Here is a 19,132-nt window from a genome sequence, read left to right as displayed (position 1 = left end):
TTTGCTCGCACACGATTGGTCTAAGGGCGTCACGTGACTGAACATTCTCCAGCTAAAACTGAGGGAGTTTCCGAGTGATATTCTCCAATTTTCATAAGATCCGGCGTGTTGCGAAAAATATGTGAGGTATAATAAACACAATAGCCGTCATTTGACTTTAAAAATATGCTCGGTTATTTGTCCTTGGACATCACTGAGTTTTTCGAAGCTCAGAGTTTTTCTTCTCGGAACAGATTACGTCCTCGGACAAATATCCGAGCATATGTTCGCGCTAAATGGAAGTTGCTGTTAAGATATTTTCTTTGTGCTTGGAAACTGCGGTAATCGTGGTCGATATATGGCAAAATAAAATATTACCTAGTTACAACATGAGTTCAGTTATATATCTAATCAACGTTTATATGCAAAGTTTTAAACTGGCCATGAAAAATAATTATATATCTGATAACGAATGAGCATGCGATGTTGACTCCACATGCTCGCTAATCTCGCCCCTAGAGCCACGTCAGCAGTGACTGAACGCGCATGCTCAAAGCTCTGGGCAAAATTCGAAAACTGCAACCAGAAAATCCTGGTTCCGGTTTAATTGTGCACATACGTTCAAGTTCAAGAACAGTTTCTGAGCATGTAATTGCTTCCATTCTGTCCTCACTTTTGTGAGTAAAGATAGTTGCTCTTTCGCCATTTTTATCTTTCATGTCACAGAGCGCATGGAGCAAGGGAACTGGGCCCTCAACATCCGGGTCTATCCGATATTATCTCCTTTCTGTGTTACCTTTAGACACAAGTTCGAACCGATACATCCACCTCTACTTCAAGTTGAAAGGAAGTAATTATCCTTTGCAGCACATTTGCAAAAGCCTACGCTTTTTCAATAGCGAGATTTACATTTTACAGTCTTTACTGAAGGCCGCCGCACGCTAGCCGCTTTTTTGTCGGCCGACAAATAATCTTCACTTGTCAACTAGCGTGCGATGAATTCAGACAAGTCTGCGACAAGATCGGGGCTTGTCGGGTGATATCTGACAGTGCTAGATCTCAAAACGCCTTGTCGGGCCTTGTCGGCTAGTGTGTGGTGGACCAAGACGTCAGTGGAATAGGCGCCATCTTAATTTTGGATGACTCGACCCTAAGCCTCAACGAGGTTAGTCGCGACAAAAATCGGCTAGTGTGCGGCAAACTGTTGGCCCGACAAATTTTAACCCGATTTGATCCCGACAAAAAATCTGCAGGTCTACGACAAAAAAATCGGCTAGTGTGCGGCAGCCTTTAGAGGACATGGAGACGGAGGCTAAATAAAGCGCCAACTTTCTTTGACCACGTGACTACAAAAATGAATTCTCCCCTGCCTGCAGCGCATGTTAAAACGACGTCATCTCGTTGGGTTTTTTGTAACAGGAGACTCTAGCCTCGTTCCATATATTTTTAGCCGAACCAGCGAATAAGCCGTCATCCTCCGGTTAAAGGAACTCATTCACGCTATTTTGAGTTATTTTGGCGTCGAACAATATTACCTTTAAATTGAAGGAAACCTGAAAATAAAAGTTCATAAACGTAGAAAAACACGACAGAGATAATAATAAACCATAAGAAACAAGGATGGTTAAGGATGGAGAAGATTAACATGGATTACAAAAGACATACTTCAAAAATTTAGGCTGAACTTTTCAAGATCCGAAAACCGTGACTTAGCTTACTGTCTGAGGACCACAATCTACCTCATTTTCTCTTGATATTGTGAAATCCCATTTTGATCCTTTTTGTCTCCATCATAATACGACTTTCCAGAGGAGAGGGCACGGGAGGTTTTGTTCCAAGACGGGACAACGGAGCTAAGGTCGCTTTCCACTTTCCTTCCTAAATGTCCGATGAAGTGAATGCACGATAACAAAGAAAAGATCATAGGTAGCCTCACAATGCAAACATTTTGGGTCACACTGGGGGACAAGGGTATTCCTTGTGCTTTAAAAGGAGGTGGGGGAGAGGGTGTGCCGCCCGAGACTCTAAACCCTGGCGTGTCGACGTTTCAGACTCCAAATTGCCTCAGAAACACACTTTTAGCTACTTGAGGCTATAGTGTCGTGCTCGTTTTTCAGGCAAAACCTATAATCTTGTTTCCAACCAAAACAGCTCCGGGACGGCACACGGAGGTACGTACCTACATCGGTTGTAGAAGGGAGTAGATTGTCACAGAGCACTAAATCTCTCGGCAAACAAGTTAAGTGTCTGCTTGGTATGTACAATAACTCGACACTTTAATACTTAAATCTGGTTTATTTTTAAACAAGAAAGTCACTACTCATTGATTTTTGACATACTGTAGGATGAATATATTCCGATAAATAGTATTGAAAACAATTAAGTTGGTCACCTCAAGTACAGCAATAAAACTATCAATAAATTACTTACATATCTTACTATCAAGTCAATTTAGATACCATCCATAAAAGCAAGTATAAGAATCAAAGAAAACCTGAATATGGCCCCTGTTTGTTATAAAAAGTACAAAAAACTTCAGTCAGGTTACAAAATTTTAATTATTACTAAACAAAAATCAGTGTTTAATCTATCATAACTCTTTCATCATTTGTCCTATTATACAAATCCAAAAGCAAGGCCAAAAAAGACTGAGTGATGCAATGTACATGGTAAAGCTGGCGTATTTACTTTTCTTTAGGCCTCAAGTAGTGAGTATTTAATCAAATGAAAAAAATAAAATAAAATAAAATAAAATAAATCTGCCCTTCAGTTAGGTATTACTCAATACATGTACATCATTCTGTTTTTACATCAGTTCAATTATGTGAGGAAATTCTTCTGACTACTATTACATGTGCAGTGCAAGCTAACCGGCACTCAGAATTTGAAAGTTGGAGGAAAGCCTTACAGTGCGACGTACCTTACTATTGCACCTAATAAGTTTTTGATTAGTTTTTGACAACTTTTTGACAACTTCTGACGGCTTCCATTTCAAATGGGAAATCAAATTGCAACAACTTTCCATCGGTTACAACCGTTTGCAGGTTGAGACTTTTGAAATTCCCATGAGATTTCATGGTGAATTTGACAATTTAACACCTCACCCTTGACAGTTTCCATGTTTTGATTGGCTGGTTCATATAGAAGCTAGCAAAAATTAGCAAAAAGTTGTCCAGAAGATTTCAAAATTGAATAAAAAACTTTCAAAAGTGGCAAATGTATGGTGCATAGCACTGTAACAGGTTATGATATATGACTACTAGGGTGCAATTTTTGTTTATGTGATTGTTCTGACAATTATATTTATAGAAAGATGACATTGAAAGACTTTGTCCCATACAGTAATCAGAACAAAAAATAGAAAAATATGCAAAATATTTCTTTTTCAATGTAACACAACTACAAAATGCATGGTTTGAAGAAAATTTTGTAAGCTTCAATCAATCAATAAATTTTTGAGGCCCTTTAGGGTTAAAACAAAATTGAACTTCGTTAAATTAGTCTTTTCTTTATTATGATTGGCTATTCTATAATATTATTATCATGTTGCTGAATCTCTCAATCTGTAAAAAGAAAAAAAAGAGGAACAAAAGAATTAGCAATGAGGAGATTACCATAATCTTTCACTGATTGAGCATATTTATTTGTTAACGACCAATGCTTAATACAAACATTCTTTAACAGGGAAGCGAAAAATTAAAACTTACATATGGGTGTAAAATGCATCGTTGTGACGTGGGCTTTCAACTGCAATCTAACTCCTCAGGTTTTCCTCTTGTCCGCTTCTCTCTGCTGTTCTTTATCCTGTTTCCCAAACGGTCCACACACCAGCATTTACTCCTGTCCATTATGCATTGCATTGGTGCAAAATTGCCTTCTTCATTGCACTGCGGCATGTACTTTGGCTGGAACATGGGTACTCCATGAAACAAGATGCTCTTCAGTAAGTCTGCTTTGTGTGCCATCTTTTTTATTTTATGTAAACAGGGTCCTTCTTGGTGTTCTTGTTCTTCAGCTGAAGAATTGAATTCTTTATCATCTGAAAGAATTTTTACTCACACAAATCAAAAGACGTGTTTAGCACAGCATTTCTCATTCTGTGTGCATGTATGTGTGTTATGTCCTTGCCAATCTAGGGTAGAAGCTGTGACTCAGGGTTCCAAATATGTTTCCAAGGCTGGGTGTCAACAAGGAATTTCAACAGGTCAATTTCCACTACTCCCACCAAATCAGGGTAAATTTTCTATTTCTTTGCTGGGTCATGTAGCTGACCTTATAGGGTTTTTGACTAGAGACCCCCAACTTATCTCGAAGACTGGTAACTACATTTCCTCATGTAAGAAAGTAGGATGATCAGTCTGAACAAATGTCATGTTTTCATTTCTCAAACCCCAGAAATTAACCAGCTTTAACTAATTTCACACATGTGTATGGCTCTTGATAAGATTAATTTTTTGACAAAATTTTGTTCTTTTTAGATCTTCAATATCATTAATGTTACTGTAAATCTTCCAATTTTAATTTGTTTTCTGCAGAGCTTTTAATGCTACATCAGCATGCAAGTTCTCTGCTTACTATGGTTACATTCTGCATGCTAATGAACTTTCTCTTTTGTCTCAAGTTGTTTGTGGCCTGAGTTAACTCCAATGTATATTAGCATTCCACTGTTTCTGCTAGCTAAATTAATATATAGATTTAGCCGAGCCTAAAAGCAGAGCTCCTGATTGCAATATAAACTAACCATAAAGAAAAAAGAGGATTTGTTTTTCTTGGATCAGAAACTCAAAAAAATGATCATTTGTGAGCATGTAATTGTTCAGGGTGTGGTTTTGCCATTTTTTTCAGTTCAGTTTTCAACAAACTGACAAGATGATTGTGCAAGGAATATGTCAGAAGAAAAGTCAACAGCATGCAGGGGTTAATTTATGCCAAAATTTTGCCTTTGCATGTACTCCCTCCTTCTCCCCCAGAGTAATAACCTGGCTTGAGCCCACCATCCAATCAAAAAAACCAGTCCCTGGTCAGCGGTAAACTTAAAAAAAAAAACACTGACCTGAATGAGCTCTAAACCCGAGCCTGTGGTATGGTCACGTGATACTGGTCAGCGGATGGCTCGTTTTGACAGCAATCAATTAACCATAACACGGATGCCCAAAATCAGAGATGTAGCTATGGCAATGGTGCTACTCTCCTATTTTTCAAGGCATTGGCGTACAGACGTACATACAGATGTACAGAAATACAGACAATCACGCGACAACCAAAATTTTTTAGATCAATGGGTTACCAAATTTTTTAAGGTATGGGGCTCTGCTTGCGCGCCTTTGGCACGCAAGAGCTCCTCTATAAATACCAGTAGGTTTTAATGTTACCTGAATGAGTGGTTGAGGATCTTTCTTGCTTTTCTTCTTGGTCATAGGAAGACTGTAATTCTTTGTCATCTGAGAGAAATCATGTACAAGAAAACATACGTTGGTAAAGTGAAAGCACTGAAGATAGATTTAACTATACAGGGGTGTAGTGGGACACTTTGTGACCACAATGTTACATAGTGTTTGGTCCTATCAGTGGTTGAATCTGGTCAGAAAACAGAGCAATGCTGTTGAAGCTAAGTTGTTTACTCAGTTTATACTGTCATGTGTCACCCTCTCTAAATAAAGTTGATTGATTGGTTGATAGATTGATCGATTGACTCCTTGCCTGCGCTGACTAGTCAAGAATGTTGTGTTCCTTGAACTATGTCCCAGCCTGTTTACAGGAGAGGGGGGCGGGAGAGGGGTGTGGCAAGAGAGATGTACAGGGGGCAGAGTAGAAAAAAAAAAAAAACATCAACATAGGGAACCTGTTTCAAACAAGACACCACCAAAATCATAAGCAATGTACTTTGAACCTGGTTACTTAAAGACTCACTTGCATGTAGGCATGTTCTCTCACATTCCTCTATGGACTCAAAGTTGTTTCTATTTCCCTGGCACCCTCCGAAGATGAATTCCTTGCACTTGTTCAACTTACTGTCGAAGTACCACTTTGGAAAATAACCCATGCACATACCCGGTTTGACTCTCTGCTGGCAAACATCTATTTTAACAACAAAATGAAGACTCCTGTGTTAGTTAAAAATGTATTCAACATGTACAGGTAATGACCATGAACACACACTGTACAAACAACTGGCACTGCAGTGTGCCTGGCTCTTAAATATTTTACTATTACAGGCCTTGGAAACAACTTTACAGATGATGCACAAAAATTGGGTGCAAACTGTGACAGTATATCTCGGGCGTGTGTCGGTTGAGTGTCGATCAAGTAACGATCAATATATCGACTGATGCATCGGTCGATATATTGATCGAGGTACCCTAAAAGATGCATGATCCGATTTTTCTAACATTTTTAGCAGATTTATCCCTCTTTTACCTGATGGGATACATGTAGTTAACTTTCTTGACAATGGCATAACTGAATGATTCATTAACAATTTACTTGGCTTATGGTAAAATCATTCTTTCATACAAGGGAATGAGAGTAACCCTGCGTTAGTAAGATCAGTGAGTCTGTGCTCAATCCAAGAGTAGTAGTTCTGTCAACAAAACATCAACACCTCCCAGGGCGGTAACTTATTTAGGAAATAATGTCTGACTAGACTTAAAAAAACATTCCCAAGGAAATATCCCTACATTAATTTTATGTGTCTGGGAGGCAACCCAGAAATTTCATAAGCTTACTGATGATTAAGTTGTCTGACCGCGTCATGTACAATGATCTGATCGGTAGTTTCTGGCACACATGAATTCAAAACCAACCAACAATTAAGCAATACGAGACAATGTATGTATCCCAGTAGAGCTGTGTTATTAGTAAAGAATTTTACGCTCTCAAAACTCGGAGATCGTTTTTGCCGTACAATTACAGTTTGTAGTTAAGCTTAATTAAGCTTACAGGAGTTTGTTGTGTATGAGATGGGCTTTTCCCAAATACTGGCGGTTCCATACAGTCAATCCTTTACTCTGGTAGCTAGGGGTTGAACAGAAACAAACGCACCTCTTTACAACTGGCTTGTAAATAAGATTAAGACGCGACGTAAGCTTACATGGAAAAATGATTTTACATGCTTGGCTAATTTAATTCGGCTGCACAGATCAAAGTTTTTGGTATGTTCGAGTTTCATTCTCAGTTAGGTCTGTTACCCTGAGAAACTTCTTAGAATGCTACAGCAACGCTCATAAGACATAGTGTAAAGAACTCAACAACCCCTCTTTTCTTATCAGTCTGCTGAAAATTACGAACAAAGTTTTGCGATGAATACGACATTACCTGGATTTTCATCGTCTGCGCTACTGATAACCGCACCAACCTGTGTGAAATGAATGTAGAGAGAACAATCAACAAAATTCAAACAACTGATAAACCGAACTGAAGCACAAAGAACACTAACTATGAACTTACCAGTAACATGGAAAGCAAGCAAAATAACCGGTGGTTCACCGCCATGTTTGATACTTCTCTTGTTGTTTCCCGAGAACCTTCACCGGTATAAATAGCAGCTGTCAAGATCTGACGTCACTTAGATTATGGAACTTCCGGAATTTACACCGGAAATGCCATGTCTCGTGTGTCATTTGCTTGTCTCGTACTTTTGGAATAGCAGATTTGCACGTTGTCGTCATTTGACTACAACTACTACAATTCCTTTCGATTTTTATTCATTACTTATATTTTTAAATAAATAACAATTGCCCTAATTAGCTAGCCTGCGTAGCTGGCGGCATCGTAGGCGCGCGGAATGAAGTTTTGGCGTAGCCCGAAATAAAGTTCTGGCGGCGAATTTTCGCCGCCAAAACGTTGTTTCGGCCTACGCCAAAACATTATTTCGCGCGCCTACAATACCGCCAGCTACACAGGCTATAATTAGCATAAGAAACAGAAAAAAATTGAAGGACTCTGGTAGTTGCAGTCAACTGACGCCATCATGCAAATCGCCTATTCAGTTAGCCGCGAAAGGTAGGCGATTCCAACGAAGGTGAACGCCCTCTTCGCCCCCAGCCCTCGTGACCCCGAATATGAAATGTTGTCAAAATGAAGTCTTGAGAAAGTTCTAAATTTCTCTCCTGTGCCGCGCTGATATATTAAAACAGAAACTCTTTAATACCACCAAACAATGCTTGAAGTCTTAAGTCCTCGTTCTCCTAAGCAATAAGTAGAGAGGTATCTTGTTCGCAGTGAGTTTTAATAATCTAGAAAAGATCCCTTGCTCCCTATTACATGATCATGCTCTTTTGCTCCCCCAAACCCCTGGGAAGCCGTCATAAATCAGTGTAAAAATTCACAGGCTTCCCAAGCTCAAAATACGTGGTGTATGCGACAGCTGGTGTATATAGAGAATTGTATGAGAAAATCAGCGATCATCAAAAAAAAAAAAAAAATTGTGTAAATAACTATCTCATTTGAAATAAAGTTTCCCGACATCAAATGTGTCGCGTACTTGTTTTTTGTGCCGCTTTTAAAGCCACTCTGACGCCGTTTAGTGAAGTTATTCGAAACCGTTGTCTCTCCTTTTAAAAGAATGGATTCCTTTTAGAAGGAGAGACGACGGTTTCGAGCAACTCCACTAAACGGCGTCAGAATGGCTTTAAAATCGGCACAATAGACAGGTACGCGACACATTTGAGGTAGGAAAACTCTATTTCAAATGAGATAGTTATTTACACAATTTCGCTAAACTCCAGAGTACCCAGCCACTTATTAGCATCTCAATGAATAAGAATAGCAACTATTGTTATATACCTCGTTCTTGAAATAAAGTAAATAAAGTGGCCGGGTATTCTGAAGTTGCTCCCACAATTTTATTTATGATCGGTGATTCTCTCATACAATTCTCTATATACACAAGCTGTCGCATACACCACGTAGTTTGAGCTTGGGAAACCTGTGAAAAATTATGCTTTGCTCATTGCGGTTAGTCCTCCTTTGCCCGAATTATCGGGATGGAAATGGTTCTTCAAAAAATACTCTTCTCCCACAATTTCAGTCAAATTTCATGGTTCTCACAGTCTTAATTTTAATTCAAGAAGTTGTGTTTGTCTCCATTCCTTTTTCAAGGCTAAGAGAGTCCTCGGCTGTGGGACAAGTCTTGGGGGCTTCCCAGGACTTTGGAGGAACAAGGGATAATTTTGGGATTAATTTGAGGGAACAAGGGATATCACTACTATCAAAAGGAACTTTGACAATTGTTTTTAGGTACAATGGAATTTATTGTCAGGGAACAAAGTAGAAAAATTGAAATTTTTAAGGATAAAGGGAGCTAGCCCCACAGCTCACTAGCTAGCCTAGCTCACTACTTCCTACTACACGTGAAAAAAACAACCTCTTATTTTTGTTTACTTTATTTCAATTCATCTTAAGCACAAAAATTCCCTAAACATTCCCTTACTAGCCAAAACAATTCACTTGATTTAGCTGTTATTTAAGCAAGATTGAGCGTGAAAGAATAAGATACTTATTAACTACAGGATTGACTTAGTCTTGAAAAGTTTCATTTCTTTGTAACTATTCAACACAAACCTATAATATTCAGTATCTTTGTCTTTATTAAAGTTACAATATTTTTAGCAGTTGTCACTAGTGGCTATTTAATCAATGCACCAGTAGCTGCTGGAGAAGGAACGTCTCTCAAATTTATCTACTTTGATGGATTCACAACAGCTTCCTCTTCTACTTCTTCTTCCTTAGGAGGCTCTGTGTTGTCCACTAAAAACAAATTAACAGTTATAATTGAAGGGGTGAGTGCAAAACCATGCTAAGTGACGATTTGGGTGAAAAAAAAAATTTTCGCGAAAGGGCTTGAATTTTTGCATGTGGTCTTCAATGTAATAGAAAAACGCGGCCCTGTATTTTTGTCGCTGGTTTTTGCTTCGTTTTTGAGTTATAACGTATGCAAAAATACTTGGCTTTTCCTAGCCATGTCTTTAGGAGTTTATTTGTTGAACAGCAAACAGGCAGACTGTTTATAGTGTATGAAGTCAAAATCAAATCTCACAGCATATATAGAGCGGAAATCTGGGAACAGATTGTTTACATCGGCTATTGTGACGTGAGCACAACACGTGAATCGATCGAGCGGCAAACGAAATACCATCGAACTAAAAAGAGATGTGCCGCATTAGAGCTCTGTCAACTAATATCTTAAGCATTGTGTTAAAGTACCTTGTGTGCCTGCCTGGTGGTTGAGAGGCATCATAAAGCCTCGATAAACCCGTAAGTCATCAGCACGTTTTAAAGAATCAAAATGTGTTCTGAAACTTCGAAGGTAGCTGATATACCGTAATCGTGTTATCGGCGTTCGAAGTCAGATCGAGCCAGGCAGCAAAGTCCAAGAGCAGTTCTTGCCCAAGAAAAATACCCTCTCGTGAGTTGTGGCCCATTTGCCAAGCGTTGCTAGTGTCAAAGTTTGGAAAGCGAGAACTGGTTTTAGAGTGATAAAATTTGTCTTGTATCGACCGCCATGTTTTCCCGCGCACGAGGTGTAAAGACCCTTCCCGGCATGCATTGCGATCACGTTCTGCTCGCGTTTCTCGAACTGGTAACTAGATTGTTTCGGCTTTTTTCATTTAAAGATAATAATGGCCAACAAGTAGCGATCGATTGTAACATAGATCTGTGATCCAGGTTGCTTTGATTTTATTTCATATCGGCATGATTTGTAGTGTTTTGAACTTCTGGGATCAGCGGACATGCAGATGTATGGAGACCCGTACGTTGCGCAGAAGGGTTAATTTGTTAAACTGTTAGGCGGTGCGTGACATAAAGCTACGATCGCGTTTGTCGAAAAATATGTATTTATCTCGTGATTTTTAGCCATTTAAGACGTTGCTGTATTTGGAAAAGTGCTTATTTGATGTTTATTTGTTCAGTGCAGATAGTCATTGTCCCAGATAACCAAAGTAAGTTCCAGATGTTAACACTATTTTCCGGCCGCCATATTTTACCTATTTAAACCTGAAATCAACATTTTTGAGCTTATACGTTGCGTGAAATTAACATTTTGCTGTTTTCTAAGTGAAATCAACATCCTTGCCGTCACGCGTCACGTGAAATCAACATTTTTACCTATTTAGACCTGAAATCGACATTTTTGAGCTTATACGCTGCGTTAAATCAACATTTTTCTGTTTTCTAAGTGAAATCAACATCCTTGCCGTCAAGCGCTAACGTGAAATCAGCATTTTGACCTATTTAGACCTGAAATCAACATTTTTGAGCTTATACGCTGCGTGAAATTAACATTTTGCTGTTTTCTAAGTGAAATCAACATCCTTGCCGTCACGCGTTAACGTGAAATCAGCATTTTGACCTATTTAGACCTGAAATCAACATTTTTGAGCTTATACGCTGCGTTAAATCAACATTTTGCTGTTTTCTAAGCGAAATCAACATCCTTGCCGTCAAGCGCTAACGTGAAATCAGCATTTTGACCTATTTAGACCTGAAATCAACATTTTTGAGCTTATACGCTGCGTTAAATCAACATTTTGCTGTTTTCTAAGCGAAATCAACATCCTTGCCGTCAAGCGCTAACGTGAAATCAGCATTTTGACCTATTTAGACCTGAAATCAACATTTTTGAGCTTATACGCTGCGTGAAATTAACATTTTTCTGTTTTCTAAGTGAAATCAACATCCTTGCCGTCACGCGTTAACGTGAAATCAGCATTTTGACCTATTTAGACCTGAAATCAACATTTTTGAGCTTATACGTTGCGTGAAATCAACATTTTGCTGTTTTCTAAGTGAAATGAACAACCTTCCCGTCACGGGTTAACATGAAATCAACATTTAAACCTTTTTTGACCTGAAATCGACATTTTTGAGCTTTTACGTTGCGTGAAATTGACATTTTGCTGTTCTCTAAGAGAAATCAACATCCTTGCCGTCGCGCGTTAACATGAGTCAACGTTTTAACCACTTTTGACCTGAAATCAATAAATTTGAGCTTATATAAGTTGCGTGAAATTGACATTTTGCTGGTTTCTAAGTAAAATCAAAGTCCTTGCGGTCGCGGCGGGCCGATCCTTTGTTATAATAAACCGAGGCGAGACTTCGACTTATAACAAAGGCTTGGCTTGGCTATTATAACAAAGGGTCGGCTCTGTTTATCATAACAAAGGCCCGGCTTCGTTTATTTGAAGACCTCGGCGGGAAAAGGGCGCTAGGTATTTTAATCAAAAGTGAACTTTGTCGAAAACGCTCCAAATTTCCCATACAGTTTTGTTTAGGTATGTTTAACAATGTCCCGTAGTTTTTCCGCTAAGCTTCGCTTCGTTTTCGAGATATTGCGTATGCAGAAAAACCACTCGGTTTTCCTAGCGGCGTCTTTATAAACGAAGCAAAAACCAGCGACAAAAATACAGGACCACGTTTTTCTATTACATTGAAGACCGCATGCAAAAATTCAAGCCCTTTCACGAAAATTTTTTTTTCACCCAAATCGTCACTTAGCATGGTTTTGCACTCACCCCTTCAATGCTCCCTCATCATAGGCCTGCAATGCGTGCAGAGAGCTTTATAATGCTCCCTCATCATAGGCCTGCAATGCGTGCAGAGAGCTTTATAATGCTCCCTCATCATAGGCCTACAATGCGTGCAGAGAGCTTTATATTATTAATATCAACATTATTTAACAAATATATTCCATGTCCCTGTTATATCACAGTTGATGTCAAAATGTGTTGTTCCAAAAAAAGTATCCATGCTCCCCCACAGACGGGATTGGAATTTCTTGGGGGTGGGGGTTCTGTAACACCCAAAAAAATCTAAGAAATGTATGAAGCTTAAATGGAATTAAATGAGGTGGGGGTCTTAGAAAAAGTCCCTTCTGTGGGGAAGGTATGGATATGTTTTGTAGCTACACCAATGTGTCATAGGGTTAAAAAAACATGATTTACATTGAATCCTTAGCGACAATTTTCAAGTTATTCACAACAATTATAAACATATTAGTCAATTTAATTTACACACAACAATTCACATCATAACCTTGTCAAAAGTTGTCAAAATTGTTGCATTGCCACCAAGATAAAGTTAACACCATCTAAATGGCAATAGAGAAATGATAATTTTTAAGTTGAAATGAAGAAGCAAACTTCACTTGACCAATCAATGACATCTTTTCATCAAATTTTGATGAAAAAATGAGAAAATTAGAGTAACGTGAAGAGTAAATTGAAACCTAGACCAACAAGTTTTTGCAGTAATTCAAAAAGAAAATACCTTACGAAAGTTTGGTCTGTATTGTTTTGAATACTAACCACACTCTGTCAGTCCTTCAATCTTGCTTCCATTTCTGTCCACACACCAGCATTCCTTATTACCACTTCTGTCGGTAACTTTGCATTGACGGGGGAGGTAGAATCCATCTTCATCACAGGATGGAGTGTAAATGCCAGGGAGTGGCTGGGACTCTCCTCTCAACAGTATGGATGGGATTTTGCGCAATTTGTGTAGGCATGGCGGTTCTGTAAGATAAAAGTCATGATTGGCATCATTTGTTTAAAGCACTAAATATAATATGGACCTATCAGGAAGTAGCACGGGCTTCTAATGTGAAAGCACTCATCCTTGGGGGTTGGTGCATCTAAGGGTGGGGGGGTCATTCTTGGAAATTAGCACATCTGGGGCTGGGGGGTCATCCTTGAGTGTTGATGTATCTGGGGTTGAGGGTTTAAAGGCAATTTCTCTTTCCTGAAGAATATAAAGGTCCAAAGAACTAAAGAAAGTCCCCTTAGTGTCTTGCCAAAAGTTTAAACATGTAACAAATATGATCCTGCAAATCTGAAATGCAATGTACCCAACATACCTTATACCATAGTGAAGGAAAAAACACAGCTCTGAGTTACAACCCCAAAAATACCTTTTTACTTTTAGAATTTTTAGAACATAAAAAGTTCTCCCTCACCAGCTGTGGTAAAACAAGAACAAAAATCAGCTTCTGTGAAGGTCTCTCTTCCTTTGGCACAATCCTTAAAGAATGATTTTATGCAAGGCTCTGTTCCAATCTCATAAATGTCTGCCAGCTCAGCTTCATCCAAAACACCATCAGCATTTTGATCCAACACATAGTTGAACACAGAGTGTATTGGTTCACGGCAATCTGTTTTGTCTGATCCTGACATAAACAATAACAAAAATTTAAAGTGAGCAGGCGACAAAGAGGTTTTACTGTGTGATGGGTGCCAGGAATGAATGTAGACTTCCCTCTGCTCGAGGTTCCTACCTGAAGGGAAAGGCATTTTTGCTTCCTTTATCTTCAAGTGCGGTAGAACCTCTCCGAGCTTAGGCAGCTCAAAACCACTAAGCTTCCACTGTTCCTTCTGATGCACAGAACGAAGAATGTGGAACCAATCCAAAAGACGCGCTGGGAGCATTCTGCAGCTTTCTATGTGAGAAGAAAATTAAGAAACGCATCTAGAAATTGTCCATACTGCACCTGTAACAGGTGTTAAGGGTAGTAACACCACAAAATGAGAGTAAACAATGAAAAAATAAGAAAAAGACTTTTGTTAATACAACATGACTGCGGTCATTTTTTTCTGGTACGTTTCCATGTTTTCCAGGCCATGGTCGCTGTGCATATATCAAGGCTACAACCAAGTAACAAGTTAGAGTACTAGAAGTGGGGACCTGGTATATATGTAAGTACCAAGCAGAAATGAAAAGGTTGTTGAGTAGCCCAGAAAGTGAGGATGGGGGCGGGGTAAAGACAAAAATTGCTGTTTTTAAAATTAATTATTATATAATTGTAATTGCAAGAAGAGGGTTCACAAAACAGGAATGAGGATTACAGAAAAAGCAACTGCTGTCACATCACATCAGTCACTTCTCCTTATCTCTTACTCCTCTCACCCCCCACCCCATTCCTGGCTGCTCTACCATCAATGAGTGGATACTGCTGTTTTTTTTTTTTGTTTTTTTTTTGAGTTAAGGTTTCTTTTCAGCAAAATATTTCTTAGAGCTGGTCAGGGTGAGTATAATTTTGTTGACGTGTACCTGTCTGGACAGTTAACTCAGAAATGCTATGTTGATCCGCAATTTTGCAAGGCCAGTTGGCTGCGTTACCAAGGATCCCAAAAATCCTCCAGGGCAGCCTGGTCTATTAGGAGCCCCTTTGAGACCCTTTATAATGGTGTTGTTCCAGAAAATACCCATACCTTCCATGGAAGTGTTTTGGTTTGAACCCCCCCCCCCTCCCTACATGCACACTCACTCGCACACACACACCCCTCTGGAAATTCTAGTTCAACGTCAAACTTTCCTTTAAAAATATTGCCTGATTTGTGCCGTTATTTTAACCCCTGTCTGTGATTTCTGTCTAATGGCCTTTCTATGGTGTGTTTATGGATATTTTTTTCAACTGTATACATTCATATTTAACTTACTGATTTGATTCCTGAAGAGTAAAAGAACTTGCAATAAGAGATACTTGTGCTAACAGTGAAATCCCATGTTTTCAAACCTTTAATTTTTCAAACCTCGCGATAATTCAAACCAAAATCGTTTACCTCCCCTCAGCAGAACATTGTCATTGTAACCCTGATTTCTTGAACTACCCACTTTTCCAAACCTACTTTTGTTTCCCTTAGAGTTACGAAAAATCAGGATTCCACACCACATATTTCTTTTCCTCCAATGCTACAAGGCAGGGCTGTCATCAAGGACTATAACCCATAACACCTGTTAAGGCTGAGTATGCTTGATTTTCCCTTGATGCCTCAGGTGAAATTGTGAGTTGCTGATAGAATATTTCACCCACAAAGTAACAAGTTTGCTGTGGGTGAGGAGAACAAGGTAACAGGTGACTCAAAACTTAACGACAGCCCTGCAAGGGGAAGCTTATCACAAATAAATCTCACTATGGGCATCATGCTGTCCCGGAATGGCTTTCTTGATGTGATTCCAGCGTTCCCATTTTTTCAGTTTTTGACCTCTGTCCTGTTTAAGAATGACAAAAAACAGCAGCATAATTTAAAGTTACATCAATGTGATCTATTAAAATTTCTTATTCCACTGCTATAACAGGACCACCCCTGTCCTATAGTTCAATCAATGTTGAAAAATGGTTTGTTTTGGTTTTAGCGATAATTTATCATTCATTTTAGGGAGAGCATCATTGCTCTTGCTGTTCCGTAGAAATCCGTACGATTCTTACACAAAAGTAATAGTTATTTATGTACCACTTGCAGTGGAAATGTGGAACCTGTACTTATAAAGCTTCATAAATGTTAATCAGAGTTGAGGAGAGCATTCCAGTGAAAGGCAATAAACTAAACAAACACACACTTGATAAACTAGTAATAGTTATCACTAAATCTGCCCCCACTTTCTTTTATTTCTGCTGATTGAAAACAATAATATTGAACATTGTTGTATGAACTGAAAATCTTATTTTCTTTTGTAAACTATATCACTCATACTGTTCCAGTAACTTAGGCATCTTACAATGAATATGATCCAAACAATCAACTAAGTTAACTAAACCAATACATTCTGTTTAACTCATTCTATCACATGATATTGTTTACATAATACTCTCACGAACCATTTACAGCAGAGCAGTTTACCATATCTCGTTAGAAAGGGCTCAAAAAGTACTTTCTGGAAAAAAAGGTTGCATTGCCTTCATGGAAACTAATATTTCTTTTACAAAAATTTCACTCAGTAGAACTTAATAGGAAAAAAAAGGTTGAAAATCTATTGTGAAACAAAAAATTAAGTCAAACTACTCTGCTGTTCCAATTTGATGCTGAAATAAACCATTTGTCTTGATATACGAGCAAACGTATCTCAAAAGCAGAACGAAGTCAATTTTTTTGCGAGACGTGAACAGAAGTATCGTGTTACAGTCACTTTATATACAAATCAGAGTCAACAGGGCTCGCAAAAAACCCCGTCCGGTCGTCCGGGACAAGTAGATTTTCCCTTTGGGCAAGTAACTTCCTCTCCTTACTTGCCCCACAGGAAAAGGACCCACGCAAGCTGTTCGTCGACTAAACTTTTGATAATGATTTTGAGAAGAAAAGGTAAATTTTAGGCTCAAGGGTAATCAAGTGTTTAGGTGAAGCTTGAAGAAAATTACAATTTATAGCGTTGTTTTGTTGATTGCGTGACGCACGCTCACAGCTCAGAAGTGGTTGCCTAGCACGTGATCAAAATCTGACCCGATCAAATTTCTTTCCAGGAGTAAACATAGCTGCGTTGGGCACGAAAATGCTGTGTTTATTTCTTTAAATTCTAGCAATTTTCTGCGAGCATTTTCCAGTTTCTCTGTACAGAACTTAATTCAACAACGATATATTAAAGCTGTAGAAATTGTACGCAAAAAAGAAGCTGCATATTTCTACCGCGAAAATGAAGCCAGCATACTTGATGCTAAAATCCAGGTAAATCTCTGTTTTTGGCGAAACATGCAAGGAGACTACGAATTTCTAGTATACTTCAGAATTTCTTACGATACCTTCTGAGTTGTTTTTCTCCTTAAATCCATCTTCAGGATCTTTGAAATCGTTTTCAATCTGTCCTAGATGAGAATCTTGGCCATTTTGAAGCGAATTCATTTGATCGCGCTAAAATCGTCATGCAGGCCATATTGCTGCATATTGTAGTTGGAGAGTATTTTTTGACCTTGAAATGCTGCTCGAAGATGGCAAAATGTGAACTCGTGGTTGGGAGACCTTGAAATGCTACTTGAAGATAGCAAAACGCGATCTCGTGGTTACAAGAACCTTGAAATGGTGCTATAAGATGGCAAAATGCAAACTCATGGCTGCAAGTACTTTGAAATCAAGAATTTCATGTACCCGACACCACTCCAGCCATTTTGTGAGCCCGCGTTCCTTGCCCCACATTACCCAAGACCACAGTGCGCACCTGGTTTCATCAATTCGAGAACGCTTCGCATACAACCAACACATTTCTTTAATACTTTCGTGAAATTCCTTGTACGTATACACGCGGGGAATCCTATGGTGCCTCCTCGGGTTTTGGCCTCTGGGCCAAAACCCTGCAGGGGTAATAATGATAAGATGTTAAACAGCTATGACAATCCAAAATGTCTCATTCATAAGTAATAGACTGTTGTTGTCTGGTCTGTGACAACTTTCTAAGACACTGGGTAAAATTATGTCTAAAACGTTTCTAATGTAAAATACAAGAGAAAGAACAAAAATAAGAATAAATGCCTAATGGAAAATTATTCCATTAATAGAATGTCTGGAATCTGAGAGATGTTTACCTTTACAATCGTGCACAATGCATATATGGCTAACCAATGAATACCTATTCGATCCGGAAAGCTTCGCACAAAACAAATTGTTGTTCTCTTTTACTAATAATATATGCAGTTCCGACTTACAGCCTGAAACTCGTGTGCCTTTATAATACCTTTCAGGGAATTTAACAAATGTAGGAATAGGATCATCATACACAACGGATCAATAAATCTCAGATCAAAGCTGTAATCGAAGACACACAAACTTCACTAAAATGCGCATTGCCCGTATCCATCCATATACGTTCTTTAGCCTGTGAAAAAGGAATCAAATTCTTTGGATCTCATTAAACTAGCAATTGGACAGCTCAAAGAGAGGTTAGTGTAGTAAATTATAGTTTTAACACAGAATGTTTATCGAGCGAGAACAGAGAGTCTTTCATACTCCAACTTTGATACCGGCCGAACACGACAAAGTAGCAAATCTCACCTTTTTCGCGTCCACCACGAAAATGGCCAAGCAAACGAGAGTCAAAATCCACAATGTTTTCATCTTCGCTTATCAAAAACCCGCCTTCTTGAAAATCAACGGCAGAAAGATTGCAAAATCGCCAGAAAATTCAGAAGAAACTCACAGCGAATAACTTCGACGACTGCCTTCAGTTGCCGCAACCACTCGACCTGACTGAAATCCAAGACCGCTGTGGATTTCAGCGCGCGGCAGGCAGTTGATTGGTCGTTTCTGGCGCGGATTGTTATCCCACCCAGGCGGGACCGGAAGTGTACCTCGCATCTTATAGCTTTGTTAAAGTTGTGAAAAATGTTATGTAACAACATGGGGGTGATTTGCTTTTGGTTCACAATTCAGCTATTACTTATAATTTTTACCAGACC

At 38.9% G+C, this 19,132-nt stretch overlaps 2 protein-coding genes across 3 annotated transcripts; both read right to left on the bottom strand.

Moving 5' to 3' along the window:
• Positions 1-2,254: 2,254 nt before the first annotated feature.
• Positions 2,255-7,730, bottom strand: LOC145496623 (uncharacterized). Its single transcript, XM_081476328.1, has 6 exons — positions 7,426-7,730; positions 7,294-7,333; positions 5,890-6,057; positions 5,352-5,420; positions 3,687-4,018; positions 2,255-3,542 (listed from the first exon to the last, which is right to left on the bottom strand). Exons 1-5 carry the CDS (start codon positions 7,468-7,470, stop codon positions 3,723-3,725), a joined length of 618 nt encoding a protein of 205 aa, XP_081332454.1. The 5' UTR covers positions 7,471-7,730; the 3' UTR covers positions 2,255-3,542; positions 3,687-3,722.
• Positions 7,731-7,830: 100 nt separating this feature from the next.
• LOC145496622 (testican-2-like) lies at positions 7,831-18,960 on the bottom strand. 2 transcript variants are annotated; one of them, XM_081476326.1, is made up of 6 exons: positions 18,729-18,960; positions 15,885-15,963; positions 14,249-14,410; positions 13,931-14,140; positions 13,284-13,490; positions 7,831-9,726 (listed from the first exon to the last, which is right to left on the bottom strand). In XM_081476326.1, exons 1-6 carry the CDS (start codon positions 18,789-18,791, stop codon positions 9,659-9,661), a joined length of 789 nt encoding a protein of 262 aa, XP_081332452.1. In that variant the 5' UTR covers positions 18,792-18,960; the 3' UTR covers positions 7,831-9,658. The 2 variants fall into 2 exon arrangements, with proteins under 2 accessions (XP_081332452.1, XP_081332453.1); XM_081476327.1 differs by lacking the exon at positions 18,729-18,960 and adding an exon at positions 17,486-18,702.
• Between the last annotated feature and the right edge of the window lie 172 nt (positions 18,961-19,132).

This window comes from Orbicella franksi, chromosome 9 (genome assembly GCF_964199315.1).
Source record: "Orbicella franksi chromosome 9, jaOrbFran1.1, whole genome shotgun sequence".
Taxonomy (NCBI): Eukaryota; Metazoa; Cnidaria; class Anthozoa; order Scleractinia; family Merulinidae; genus Orbicella; species Orbicella franksi.
This window is presented reverse-complemented; position numbering and strand designations above follow the sequence as displayed.